Source organism: Enhydra lutris, unplaced genomic scaffold, assembly GCF_002288905.1.
Source record: "Enhydra lutris kenyoni isolate GAN:26980312 unplaced genomic scaffold, ASM228890v2 scaffoldscaffold12, whole genome shotgun sequence".
NCBI lineage: Eukaryota > Metazoa > Chordata > Mammalia > Carnivora > Mustelidae > Enhydra > Enhydra lutris.
The window spans coordinates 80,393,921-80,407,324 of NW_019154096.1; the positions used below are offsets into that span (position 1 = coordinate 80,393,921).

Below are 13,404 nucleotides of genomic sequence, written 5' to 3' on the forward strand. Positions count from 1 at the left end.
GTGTGTGCGTGTGTGCGCGTGTGTGCAGAGCATATGTGCGTGGGTTGCACGTGTGTATAGAGTCTGCGCGTGCCTGGCTGTCTGCATGGGTTTGGGTGTATGTACATGGGGCGTGTGGACATGTTCATAGAGACTCGGTGCACGCGTGGCTGCGTGGGTGCACTTCTGGGTATGGGGTGTGTGCGTGCATCATAGTGTGGGTACGGGTTGTGTGTGCGTGTATGCATGGATGCGGGTGAGGCACACGTGTGCATGCCCATGTGTGTGTGCGTGTGCACAAGTGTGCACGCGGGAGTGTGTCTACGCGGAGTCTGCGCATCTGGCGTGCGTGCATGTGGGGGGTGTGCATCCAGGCATGCATGTGCAGGCGTGTACTTGGACATATGTTGCCTGGGTGTGTGCACGGGTGTGTGTGTGTTGCCGGGGTGTGTGAACAGCCCAGAAGACCTCACCCCACACATCTCCATTTTGAGAGAACAGCTTTTCGCTTCGGGGGCTGCTCTGCGTCGGCCGTGGGGCCCGTCAAGGCACCCTGTGTGTTCTCCGTGGCCCCGGTGGCACTCGGGTGTGTGTCGGGACAGACTCCTACTCCCTTCTCGCTGCCAGGCTCCCAGGACTTTCTGGAAGGGGGCTGAGCCCGTGCAGCCGTGGCTGCCTCCGGCTGCCCTGCATCTGGTCTCGGTGAGGCCTCAGAAACCGGGACCGCGGGGCTCATCGTCCGAGGGCATCCGCCTGGTCCGGGGGCACGGTGGGAACGCGGGCCTGGGGCGGCTGCTCCTGGTTTTCAGAGCCTTTCTGCCCCCTGTCCATGTGGTGAGGGCCTCGCACACAGATGGCACGGGCTGGGCCTCCCTGAAGGCCCCTCCCATAGCACCGCGCAGAGCGGGACGGTCCCCTGGGGCGGCACACCGAGACCAGAGCCGGCCCAGGCAGTGGGTTTCGGTGTGTGTCCGCACAGCGCACCTGTGAGCCCACAGACATTTCGTCAGTAGATGGGCCTTGTCGGGAGAGAGCAACTTCACAGAGACATCGGTCACCGTTCCCCACCAGCTAACAGAACCTCACTCCCAACGGACTAGAACTTAACGCCATAATTTGCTAGAAAAGGTGCTAATACTTCAGATGTTTATGGAGCCATCAGCTCTGTTCTCCACTGAGGGCTCAGCGTGATGGCGCCTTCATGAGAGTGACCACCCAGGGGTGACGGTCAAGAAGCAGAGTCCCTCCGGCCTGGCTGGAATGGGCCCAACCGGAGGGCCCAGCCCTGCAGTCCATGGTGGCACTGTCCCCTCTAGCAGGTCAGGGGCAGCACCCACCCCCAGATGGTGGTCTGTGATGCCAGATGGTGTGTCCCTGGGCCCCCAGCGGCTCACCATGAGCACAAGCTGCTACGTGTCTGTGACCCACTAGTTCCTGGCTGCTGGAAGGGGTCTTTTGCCCACATGCACACTGGCCACATCACCAGCCGGGCCTCAGAACGCCAGATGGTACACATGTTCCAGACGTTGGCACGTGCCGGACGGCGCATCCCTTGGGGCCACTGAACAGAGCACCGTTGACCATGGCACGTAGGCACCCGGGGCCCAGGCACGTCCTCCAAAGCTCCGGGTTTTCCTTGAAAGCTTGAATTTTGTCATTGACAACAAATACACTTGGATATCTACCTGGAGAGGGAAAATGACTCATTTCATCACTTCTTGAGAAAACCCCCCCTCTGATGCTCATGTCTGAGTGACAACGGTCTCCGCTTTTGTAGCAAAACAAAGATACCCCACAGAAATGAGCTGGAACGGCCACCAGCAGAGCGCGGTGTGTGTCCATCTCATCCCGCTGCACCTCGGAACGGCGTGCCTCCCAGGCTGGGCAGTCTGTGCAGTGGCCATGGGTTTCTTAGTGTGATGCCCGCCGCGGTCCTCCGTGCCGCAGGCCACTGCTTCTGTCCGCCCACGCAACTGCAGAGCCGGGAGGGCGGCACACGGTGTGTCAGGGGGATTGTACCTTCCAGCCCTGCCTGGAAGGGAGCCAGGGACCCCGGGGCTCCACACGGCACACTCCAAGGCCAGCCAGAACCTGGAAGGAGCCAGAACGTGCACGATGGCGGGATGGGTTCTCGCTGCTGGAGGAGAGCGTCACACAACGGCGGGCACCACAGACTGCGTTCTGCGAGCAGATCTGAAGTCATGCCATGCCCGAGGGGAGCCACACGTGGGTGCCGCCCGCCCTCCCGCATTCGTGGGACCAGTTGGCGGCTCTGGGGTCACGATCCTTGACTTTCCAGGCAGTGGCAGAAGGGTTGGCAGGGTCCGTAGGTGTTGTGCGGTGGGTACAGGGGCCCTGCCCCTGCGCAACACTGTGCGAAGTCGATTGCGAGCTGAGGAAAATGGGAAAGGCCTGGATCTGCTCCTCAAAGCTCTCGCAGGAATTTGCTTATTTAGGGAAAGTTGGATGGGGACAAGTCAGTCACTTGTTCCCAAAGGCAGACAACATCCACGGCGGGAAGGAGACCTTTTACCGAGCAAACGGATTACAGAATAGGACGAAGTCGTAGCTTTTGGAAAGGATGAAAGGTAAACGTACTGCGGGGCCTGCGGGGGGGCCAGCTGTCCCCATGGGGGCATTCGGTTTTCCGTTAAGGGTTAAGAGGCTCTTTTCAACTTTGTTCTGAGCCGTTACCTCAACTCCAGCCGCCCATGGTTCCTGTCTGCCGTGATGTGTCGGGTTGTGACGTTAGGATGAGAAGGGGCACAGTCTGCCATCTGCCAGGCCTGGTGGTTGGGAAGGAGCCAGGATATCTGTCTGTCCCTCTGGCCGCGGGGTCCTGGTTGGACGTGGCCCACACAGGGGCGCCGGTGGGCGTCAGAGGGTGGGCACGGCGGAGGTGAGCTACTCGGGAAAGCCTGCCGCGGGGTGCAGGGCCGTGCCCAGGGGCCGGGGTGGTCCTTGCTGGCGACCCCTCCCCCGGACGGCTCAGTGCTGCCGCGGCGCTGCTCATTTGGCCCAACCATCCTTCGGGCTCCTCCCCTGTCTTTTCCAGGAATGTCAGTAACGGGCGGCATCTGGGGACGCCGGGGTCCCGAGTGCTCTTGCTCTGACAGGCCCTGTCAACACTGCCGCGCCCTGGGTCTGCGGCCACTCACGCAGGCGCTGTCCTCCGGCAGGGCTCCAAGGAGGGGCTTCCATCCCTGGGGCAGCACCCTGCCCCGCCACCTGCACCGGGGAGAGCAGGTGCACAGTGTGCCGGTCAGGCTGGTGGTTCACCTTCCGTTTCCTCCTGCGCCCGGCGGCCCCACCCGCGGCCAGCCCTGTAGACGTAGGCTGGCACACAGCCGGGCTTTGTGCCTCCCAGGCTGTGGTGTCGAGGGCCGCGTGCTTGAGGACAGGTGGGCGATCGTTACTTTATCACCGGCGGTTATGGCGGCTCTCCCCCACCGTGGGAGCACGGGCTGGGTGCTTGTCCCGTGTCCCCAGCCGGCCAGGGTTTGCTTTCAGGTAAGCGTGCAGGCACGGCGGGCATCCGTCACTGTACGATCTGGAGGTGTGCGGACCGCAGACCCGCAGTGTTGGGCCCGGTGCCCTGAGCTTGCCGATGGGGCCCACGCGTCTGCTGTGGGAGGAAGGACAGGGTGCCGCCCAGCCCCTCCTCCGGCCCTGGGGCTATGTGGGGAGGGCAGTGCACCCACCAGCAGGACATCTCGGGACCAGCCGCTTTCTCCTTCAGAGTCAACTGTGTTCACACTGGACTGTGGCAGTGGGTCCTGCCGGCGCGATGGGCTGGGGCCCGCCGAGGGGTCTCCTGTCATCTCTACAGCATCAGGGGCATAGCTGAGCGTTGCAGGTGGCATCTGAGCACGTGGCCTTCATCCCGTTTCCGGGCTGCACCTGAGCCTGGACGACTGGCTATCGCCTGGCAGAGGGCCCCCACCCAGCAGCTGCCCGCCCGTGGCCACCCTCACCCCTGACCTCTGCCCCCAGCCAGGGCTCTCGTCCCATGACTCAGCACGTTGTCTGGAAACTGGGGTTGATCCGTGTGGACTCCCGGCTCACAGGCAGCACGTTCTGGAGACAGTCTGCCGCCGGCCTGGGCACGTTTCCCAGGCAAGGTTGCGCGTGCGAGGCCAGCAGTCCCGGCAGGCCAGTGTCGCTCCCTCACGGTCACAGCTGGGCCGGGCGGCCCCACTTTCCCTGCAGAGGACTCCTCTGTCCACGCAGGATGCCGTTAGACGGGGGGGCTGGGTCGGTTTTGTTTTTAAGCATATTTGCTGCTTTGAATCTTTAATTAAGTGAAGCGGTGACTCCCTGAGAGGTGGGGACCCTCGGCCCCTGTTTCTGGTGAACCTGGGGGACCCCCGGTGGGACGGGGTGAGGCCAGGAGCCGTTCGCTCCGGACAGCGTCATGTTCTACAGAGCCTGATAGTTGCCGCAGGATGTGGGTCTTGAGGCCACAGAGCAGCGGGACGGGCCAGGGTCCCCACAGACCAGGTGCCGCCACCGCCCCTCTCTCCCCAGCAGCGAGCGACGGGGAAGCGAAGCGGAGAACAAGCTTATTATAATAATATAATTATAATTCTACTATATAATCTGCAATGGACCTAGAAGCAGATTTTTACAAGGAGTAGTTTAGACCCTAGGATGGCTGTGCGAAACACAGCCTGGACACGCAGACACGTCGCGATGGCGTGGACGCAGCAGCCACCGCGACACGCCTGCCCCGCCGGCTCGCTCTGAGGTCCTCGGCCACCACTTCAGTCAGTGCCAGCGCGTGCACTTGGGGCGAGGCCAGTGGTTCTCAGGGACCGAGGAGGCCCGCCGGCGCACAGGGTGGTCCCAGGGCGTTCTGGAAATAGGAGGAAGCCACCCAGAGGGGGCCTGCTGGCGGCACCCCACACACTTCTCGCCCATGCTTGTGTCACTTGCCTATTAGGGGGTTAGCTGTGGTGACTCCCCAGGCGACCGTCAGGGCCTCTCCCAGGGGCTAAGCCGTGTTGGGGGGCGGGAAGGGGCGCCTGTGTGGCCAGAGCAGCGAGTCCGGGACAGTCCCAGGCCATGCCAGAGCGATGAACCCATGGCCCGGGCACCAGGCACTTGCCAAGACCAGATGCTGTGGTGGAGCAGGCTTGGGTCGGGGCGTGGGGAGGGGGCACGGGGAGAAGGCGTGCACCCGTGTCAGACCCCCACTTCCAGAGGCTCCCCTGGAGCCATGAGGGGACATCTGGGTGAGAGTCGCGCAGCGGCGCCCCTGCATTCTCAGGCCACGCGCTCGGCCACCCCCAGGACACAGGTGGGGAAGGAGGCCCGTCTGTGCGCTGACCACGTCCAAAACTAAAACCACAATGTCCTAGATGATGCCACTGGTTTGTCCCAAGATCCACTGCAGCTAAAATTCAAGTGAGAACTTGGATCGCGGGTTTGACTTTGTGTTCTGGAAACTTATCTACGTGGTTTCCTTGCCTCCATGGCACTGGCCACTCTGCGTGCTTGGGAAGAGCCACACGGCCCTCCCCGGGGCCTCGGGGGACAGTGGAAGGTGGGGCTGCAGCCGGACGCTGACCAGGCGCCCTTGTGTCCCCCCAGCTACCCGTACAGCGAGGAGTCCGGCCAGGGCCAGCGGTACATGAACACCCGATGCCCCGCATGGTGCGACCGCGTCCTCATGTCCCCGTCTGCCAGGGACCTGATTCTGAAGGTAAGGGCCACAGTCACCCCAGAACCAGCCACCCACGAGGGGCCCCGGGACGGGCCCAGACGTCGTCCTGCGATGGGTCCTCGGCCACTTGAGACCCAGCACCCAGGCCTGAGGGCCCCCAGGACACCTGCTGCCTTTCTGAACCCACAACATGCATTTGCAGTCACCAGCTAGTGCTTCCAGAATTGTTACGGTTTACTGGGTCCTCGGGAATGAAATGTGCTCTTGTCCACAAAGGCGCTGATGTAAAGCGCGTGAACACACGGGTCCTTACTTCCCCGAGTTGTGAATCAAGAGCCTGATTCACATCTGGGCTCAACGTGGTAAAAACGAACGGGGACGTTCGCCCTGCACTGGGGATTGGGTCGCTCAGGTCTCCTGTGGCCTGCTCATTTCCCAGAATTCCAGTGCCCACATTTTAATACAGAAGGCGTGTGTCGGAAGAATCAGTGTCTGAATTGGTTTGGTCAACGAGAAACCCTGTGCAGGTGCATCGATCGATCCGGGGGGCGGGGTCACAGGCTGGTGCTCAGTGTTCAGAGAAGACGTGGGCATTCGGGGGACCCTAACTGACCTGAGCTCTGTCTGTTTTAGGTTCCAGTCCCCACCCCCCACCAGGACCCCTTGGCTGGCCTTGGGCCACACTCTGAGTCCTCAGCCAGGGACTCGGAGCACAGCGGGCAGGAGGGGCCACAGCCAGGAGGGCAGAGCCCCCCACATGCCGTCCCAGCTCCTAGCCCTGCCGCGCACACACCCTTTGCCCCGTACTCTGTGGGCACCTGCCGGCCTCTCCAGCGAGGGCCCAGCCATCTGTGTTCTTTCCTGAGCCCAGAGCACTGTGGTCACGTGGGGAGGGGCCAGCGGGGGGCCTGGGCTGGAGATGGAGCCTTTGCTGGGTCTGCCCAAGCTCACTCGTCAGCGCTCCTGCCCCTGCACTGTGTGTAGGGCCTGCTCCCGCCTGGGACACCCTCACACCCAGGGCCCACTGCTGGGACAGCCCCTGGGACCGCTTCCCCATGGGCCTCCCTGGCTACACTGGGCGTGGACCACGAGTGCGCAGACCCTGGGAGCCTGCCTGGCACCCGGCCTTGGACATAGCCCTGCCCTCTCTGCTGGGCCCGCTCGCTGGCGCTCTGGAGACAGCCGCGTGTGGTCCCACAGTGGCTCAGCCTCGCCCGCCCGCCGGCCTGAGCACGTGCGGTGTGCTGGGCGCACAGCCACAGCCAGAATGGGGCCCCCAGGGGCAGAGAAGAGACAAGCACCATGTGCAGGGGAAGCACCCGCGCCCAAGGAAACGGCATTTTGCAGGAAAGTCTTGGGTGCAGGTGGCCGAGTTGAACACGTGCAGTGTCCGCAGCGCACCCCAGGTGGGGGTGGTTCCCCGGGGACCCTCTCATGCTCATTCACGTCTTGGAGCTTGGAGCTTCAGATGCGGTGGGGCCAGAGCTGGAGGTGAGGGCCTCCCCCTCCCCCCCCCCGCCCCTGCTGATGTCCCCCAGGCCCTCCCTGGGGGCAGCGGGCGGAGCCGATGCCTCAGGAGCTGCCGCCCAGCCTCATCCATCATGGCACGCTCTGCTACCTCGTCATCATGTTCCGTTCTGCTTCCCCGGCCCTAAAACACCAGCGGTGGCGGGCGGCTGTCGTTTGTTTATGTCTCAAGATTATGCAGCTGGAAATCCACAATTTTATGCTGCCTTTGTAAATTACCGTGCTGCGTTTGATGAATGTCCCCCACTTCCGCGAGGCAGCCTTGCGGTCGTGAGGGATGGGACGTGCTCGCGCAGGCGGTGCCGAAGGTTGTGTTTTCATACTTTCTGGCAGGCGACCATGCTGGAAAGTAAATCTGACCTTAAGCTTCCTACTGCATTAAAGATAATTCAGTTTTAACTTTATAGTCTCGAGCTCCAGCTGCGGATGGAACCATCCGGCCCAGTCGGAGCTGACTGACGGCCAGGAGCGAATCCTTCACAGTCGCACCCGAAAAGCCGGCGTCTGTGCGGAGCCTGGGACAGAGCCTCCGGGAGGGAGGGGCCGGTGCGCGGGGCCGGTAATTAAGGTGCACAGCGCTCGGTGCAGAGGTGTCTGCTCTCCAGTGACCACAGGTCGGGGCTGATGGAACCGGCCGTCGAAACAAGCATGAACAGGGCAAATGTGCGCTGTGCGCCACTCGGCTGTGCGGGGCGCGCCCGGGAAGAAGGCTCACGGCTGCTCTCGTCGCCCGAGTACAGGCCCTCTGCCAGGGGCACGTGCCAGAGGAGAGCTTGGGGGGGCCCCCGCCTGACTCCTGTCTGGAAGCAGGAAAAGCCAGGGCCTCCCAGGACTTCCAGAACTTTGTGCCTGCTGGCTGGGGGCTCCCTCTGAGGCGCTGGCCGGAGACCTGCTGGCAGGTGGCAGGGGTGGGTGGCGGGTCACTCGGGCTCCCTGAGGAAGCCCCGCCATCCCCACCTTCCCACACGGGTCTCTCTGTTTGCTTTTCCAGTCGGAGAGCGAGGAGAAGGTTGTCACCTACGACCACATCGGGCCCAACGTCTGCATGGGAGACCACAAGGTGACGTGTTCATGCTGCGTATGGCTGGAAGGTGGGGGGTGCGGGCCAGGCTGGGGCTCCTCCTAAGGCCACACAGCACTTGCCGAGTTGGTCTGGGTTTACTGAATTGCGAGTAAAATACCGCAAGGTAGGCAGGTCGGTAAAGAAGGCAGAAAAGACTGGTCACAGTAGAACAAAATACAGAATTTTACTATTTGTAACAAAATACCGTCTACAGCGGTGATTTCCGAAGGTCATTTTTCCAGTGTGCACGTGAGACCCTGTGACGGCCTCACGGCAGCGAGCGCGGGTGCTGCCCTTTGGGGTGGACACCGAGTGTTCGTGTGGGGACGTGCTTGGTCCGCAGGGCGCCCCGCAGCCTCACGGAGGCCAATGCCCGCCCGTCTTACCTCCAGGCAAATGGGAGACGTCCGCGCTGTCCCGTGTGCAGGGCCTCCAGGCAATGACCCCTGGGCGCCTCCCCCCGCACAGGCACCCAGTGGGAGCGCACCGGGCCGGCACTCTGTCCTTCCCCGGTCCGGGGTTTGCGCAGTCGTCTGCGTGAGCGCCCGCCCGGAAGTCCTGCCCTTCACAGAAGTCGAGCACAGCTCCAGTCGGAGGGTGCCAGCGTCCCGCACACAAGGCCGGCGGGGAGGGCAGGATCTGGAGTCGGGGTGGGGGTGGTTAGGGCCGGCGCGTGGCCGTGGGGTCTGACTCCCGTCTTCTCCCGCCGCAGCCCGTGTTCCTGGCCTTCCGCATCGCGCCCGGGGCAGGTAAACCTCACGCCCATGTGCACAAGTGTTGTGTCGTGCAGTGACGTGTGGTAAATATGACTCCTTCCCTTGGCTTCACCTTTTCTCAGCTTTTCCTGGTGTGTTTGTTCCTTTAACGAGTGACCAATTCCACGGCAGGGAAGCGATGCCAGCGACACCAGAGGGCCCTTCGCGAGACCCCCCTGTAGCGCGAAGAGCCGGTGGAAGTCCCGTCCATTGAAACCCGTCCTCCTGACAGCCGCGCCGGCAAACCCGCCCGCGCACCACCCGCTAGACGGCCGGCCCCACACTTCGCTTCAGCCTCCGGACCGTTCCGGAACAGCCTCACATACCTCACTGTCTTGTCTGTTCATGTGACATTAAGTAGAAACATTGGGTTTTTGTAACAAGTCACCGTCCTGTTGCCAAACTCCATAGATCGGAGAGGGAGTCTGAGAGTTCAGAGTTTCCATTTCTAATCACTGTCAGCGTGGGAAGAGCTTCTCTGGCGTGGAAACCCCACAGGTGTCCCACGTCCCCCTCTGCCAGCTGGAGGAGTGCCCGGGGCTGAGGCGACAGGCACGGGCTCTTTGCGACTCAGGCAGTGTGGCCACTGTGAGGAGAGCAAGGGGCCCTGGTCTTTGCCTCTGGTGGCCCCCTTCCGTGTTATTTACTGCCGTGTTACATGGTTTTAGAATCACACTGCAGCTGCTTTCCATTTTTATATATATAAATATATATAAATATATACTTTTTAAAAATAATTTATAAATCTTACCAAAACTTATGCTAAATATACTTTCCAGGATGAATGCTTGCGAGGGTCCTGTCGGCAGGTGGGGCGGAGGCTAGGAGTTCAGGGACGTGCACGTCCGCACAGACCCATCGGGCCAGGTGGCCGCGTGGTGCCGTTTTGGGGGCCGTGGACCACAGCACGTCTACACTTGCAGACCTTGCTCCTACGCCTTTTCTTCTGTGTAATATTAAGAACCGAATGTGAAGTTTATAGCTAGCTCGGGTGTACCTTTGAAGAATTTTGTAAACTGTTTCGTCTTTTGTTACTGTTCTATGGTGCCAAGTGTTCTACATAAAACAATACTATCATGGGAGAAACAAAATAGGCTAGTCTGCTTCCGATAGAAACCGCTTTTAACACAGGCTGTCTGTAGATCTCTTAAGAGAAGCAAAACCGTGAGTTTCCGTGGCGCCGAGGCCAGCCTCTGGGACACCCTGCTGCGACCCTGTTCCCCCAGCACGAAGCACAGCATTACGAGCTCATGCGGAGCCTGCGGGTGGGACACAGCGTGTGTTTTATTGATCTGCTTCAGAACACTACACGACTCCTGGACTGGGGGGAGGCCTTAGATGCTCGTTTTCGGGTAGGGTAGATCACTACCGTTGCAAGCGATCGGGCATCCGCTTGCCGAATCCGTTCTGGCCGGTGCGGCCGGCTGGGGGCCGTGGCCGCTCTGCTCTGTCCACGCGCCCCACGGCAGGCCCACCCCACAGCTTCTGTGTAACAGGGTGTCAGCTGTTGGTCACTGTGGAGGCCTGTAGAAATGACCGCTCCGGTTCCTAAGCAATAAAATTGATCATGGTGAAAACAGTTCTGTGTCTTTGTTTCTCTGCCTTCCCCGTCCCATCTCCTTTGAAATGCTAAGTAACGGGAGGGCCCTCCTTTGTGGGCTGTGACTTCAGTTCGGGCTCACCAGAAATCCCGGAAGGTCATGCTATCAGATGTGCTACACAAAACCAAGCCAGTAGTTAAGTGCAGAAAAATAATCTTTTGGATTTTTCAGTGTAACAGTAACTAATGGGAATTGCCCCTCAGCATTTGAAGATGAGATTATAAAAATGCACTGCCTTCCTCAAAACTCTAAAACTGGAAATTCCTTTGCTCTTAACTTGAGCTGAGAGAATGCTTCACTGACAAATAAAATACATTTCAATATTGCTCCATTAAAAAGACCAGCCGGTGGCTCAAAAGAAATGTCTTCTTTAAAACTGACGGCGCGGCTACGTGGCATAGAACAGAAAACGTCAGGCTTTTCCGTTTGTAACATTTTCGAAACTGCCTTCAGGGAGAAACCTTCTAGTAATGTAATCACTTCTTTTTAATTTTTAAAATTAGAGCTCGAGAGTTGGGCACAGCCGGTGCAACCATGCAGAGCAGGAGCTCCACAGAGCCCCAGAGTGTGGAGAAGAGCTACTGGCCCATCCCTGCCCCGGGTGCTGGGCTGCCAGGGCCTCCGGGTGGGAGGGAGAGGGAGTGCGCGCTGTCCTCCGAGGGCGGCCGGATTACTGGGGATTTCTCTCTGGTGTCCCGGTCTGAGTCAAACAGCAATTTCTGCAGATCAAAGACTATGGAACCGGGCTGCGGAGGAGCTTAAAACCTGCGAGCTTCGCGCTTAGCCCGCACTTGGGAGACCTTTAGCTGCCAAGGCGTTTTAAGGTCTGCGTAATCAAATCCAACACCTCGGCGCGAGTCGAGAGTCGCGGCGCCCGGCGGCGGCAGCCTAGGACCCGCCCCTCGCCCGCCCCGGGATTTCCGAAAAGAGAGACGCGCGGGTGGGTGCTCACCTGCTGCGGATCTCCGCCACTGAGCCGGTCCCGCAGCCCGGGGGAGGGCGCAGGTAGGGGCGCAGGTGGGAGAGGGCGCCGCACCTGTCGCCGCGCGCGCACCTGCCGGCGCCGCGCCCCTAGCCCGCTGCGTTTCCGTCCGCGGCCATCGGCTCCGCTGGGCGCTCGCTGGCCTCAAGGCTCCTCCGGCGCTCCGGGGGCGGCCGAGGGGGTCTCCGAGCCGGGATCGCCCTTCCCCGCGCTGGGCCCTCGCTGTCCCCTCGCTCCTGCGAGCTGCCGCTGCCCATGCCTGCAGACACGCGGGCCGGGGTCGCACCGCGCGCCCCGCCGCTAGCCCGGCTCCGCGGGGACTTAGGCTGGTGCAGGGGTAGGCAGGGACCCGCGGGGGAGGTGGGAACGGGGTTTTCGAGAAGGAAGACACACGCGGTGCAGCCTCCGGAGCCGCGGCTCCGCCGGGGACGTGTTAAATAATTTATTGATTATACAAAGTGGTTCCGCCCGGGACGCGCGGCCCCGCGCCCTCCCGAGCCCCGCGCCGGCCGCTTTATAACTTATTCTGTAAAAATATACATACACACGGGCGGGCGGCGGCGAGGGGCGCCGCCCGCCCCGACCCTGGTTGCTCCGGCCGCCCCGTGCTCACAAGGCGTCCCCCGCGCCGCCGCCGCACGGGCTGACCAGCGCCAAGTTCGCGGGTTTGTGCTTCTTGAGCAGCCGCGTGATCTTCTCGTCGTCCGAGTTGGGGTCCAGGGGCCGGTTGTACTCGTCGTCGTCCTCCGCGTCCGAGCCGGAGCCGCCCACCTTCAGCTTCTCGGCGTCCGAGTCCTGCCTCTTCTTGGCCGACGCCATCTCCGCCGCGTGCCGCTTGCGCCACTTCGTCCGGCGGTTCTGGAACCACACCTGCGGCGGAGGGGCGTCAGGCGGCGCCGCGGCCGCCCCCAACGCGAGACCCCGCCGCCCGCGTGGACCTGCAGGGGCCGCGGAGCAGCAGCGCCCCCGGGGCTGGGCCCGGGGGGGGGCTGGGCCCGGGGAGGGCTGGCGGCCGAGCGCACACGGTTCGCTGGACGCGGGCGCCGAGGCGACTTGGCGCAGCGGAGCCCGCGGGAGGCCGCCCCGCACCAGCCGCTCACCTTGACCTGGCTCTCGGTCATGCCCAGGGAGTAGGCGAGGCGCGCGCGCTCCGGGCCCGCCAGGTACTTGGTCTGCTCGAAGGTCTTCTCCAGCGCAAAGATCTGCTGGCCCGAGAAGGTCGGCCGTGAGTGCTTCTTCTTGCCGTCCTTGTCCAGGACCCCGCCGCCCTGGGCTGCAGAGGAGGGCGGGTGAGCTCGGCCGGCCGCCCCGCGCCCCGCGCCCCAGGCCCCGAGCCGCCCCCCGCACGCGCCACCTACCCGGGCCGGCCAGGCGCGGGTCCCTCCAGGGCGAGCCCTGCACCACGCCGGGCCAGAAGATGGGCGGGCGCCCGGGCAGCTCTGCCAGCGGCTTGGGATAGCCGCGCGCCACGGCCGCGGGCCCGAAGTAGACGCCGGCCGACGAGGCGAGCCCGTTGAGACGGGGCAGGCCGCCCAGGAGGCCGCCGCCCGCGGCGCCCACCGGCCGCCCCAGGATGTCGCTGATGCCGTGAGGGGTGCCGAGAGGCAGCTGCGCGCCCAGGCCGCCCAGCGCGGGCGCCTTGAAGCCGGCCGGGCCCTGCAGCGCGTACGGGAACAGCGACGTCTTCATCTCGGCCATGTTGTGCAGCGCGGCCAGCGGCGCGCTGCTCAGCACGAACGCGCCCGGGCGGTTAGCGTCCATGGGCGCCGCCGCCTCCGGCCCGGGCGCCCATCCGGGCCCCGCCGCCGCCGCCCGCGCCCGCCGGCCCAGGA

At 62.8% G+C, this 13,404-nt stretch overlaps 2 protein-coding genes across 3 annotated transcripts in view; one reads left to right on the plus strand and one right to left on the minus strand.

Annotated features, from left to right (window-relative positions):
- LOC111145269 (inositol polyphosphate-5-phosphatase A) overlaps positions 1 to 10,558 on the plus strand; it is a 183,912-nt gene extending 173,354 nt beyond the window's left edge. Inside the window, exons 13-16 of one of the 2 annotated variants that reach the window (XM_022500081.1) lie at positions 5,572 to 5,683; positions 8,163 to 8,231; positions 8,947 to 9,033; positions 9,122 to 10,558. In XM_022500081.1, coding sequence (XP_022355789.1) covers positions 5,572 to 5,683; positions 8,163 to 8,231; positions 8,947 to 9,027 — 262 coding nt within the window. In that variant the 3' untranslated portion in view covers positions 9,028 to 9,033; positions 9,122 to 10,558. The remainder of the gene's footprint in view (positions 1 to 5,571; positions 5,684 to 8,162; positions 8,232 to 8,946; positions 9,034 to 9,121) is intronic. The other variant, XM_022500082.1, reaches the window with a different exon arrangement.
- A 1,623-nt stretch (positions 10,559 to 12,181) lies between these two features.
- LOC111145443 (NK6 homeobox 2) lies at positions 12,182 to 13,333 on the minus strand. Its single transcript, XM_022500334.1, has 3 exons — positions 12,931 to 13,333; positions 12,673 to 12,845; positions 12,182 to 12,442 (listed from the first exon to the last, which is right to left on the minus strand). The coding sequence occupies exons 1-3, from the start codon at positions 13,331 to 13,333 to the stop codon at positions 12,182 to 12,184; spliced, it is 837 nt and encodes a 278-aa protein (XP_022356042.1).
- Positions 13,334 to 13,404: the final 71 nt, after the last annotated feature.

What these genes read in the sequence shown, in the direction of transcription:
- LOC111145443 (XM_022500334.1), bottom strand. Translation starts at nt 13,333, where the DNA reads ATGGACGCTAACCGCCCGGGCGCGTTCGTGCTGAGCAGCGCGCCGCTG. An exon ending in CCCGCGCCTGGCCGGCCCGG is followed by an intron (nt 12,846 to 12,930) that starts GTAGGTGGCGCG and finishes CCTCCTCTGCAG; the next exon opens with CCCAGGGCGGCGGGGTCCTG. An exon ending in TGACCGAGAGCCAGGTCAAG is followed by an intron (nt 12,443 to 12,672) that starts GTGAGCGGCTGG and finishes CCTCCGCCGCAG; the next exon opens with GTGTGGTTCCAGAACCGCCG.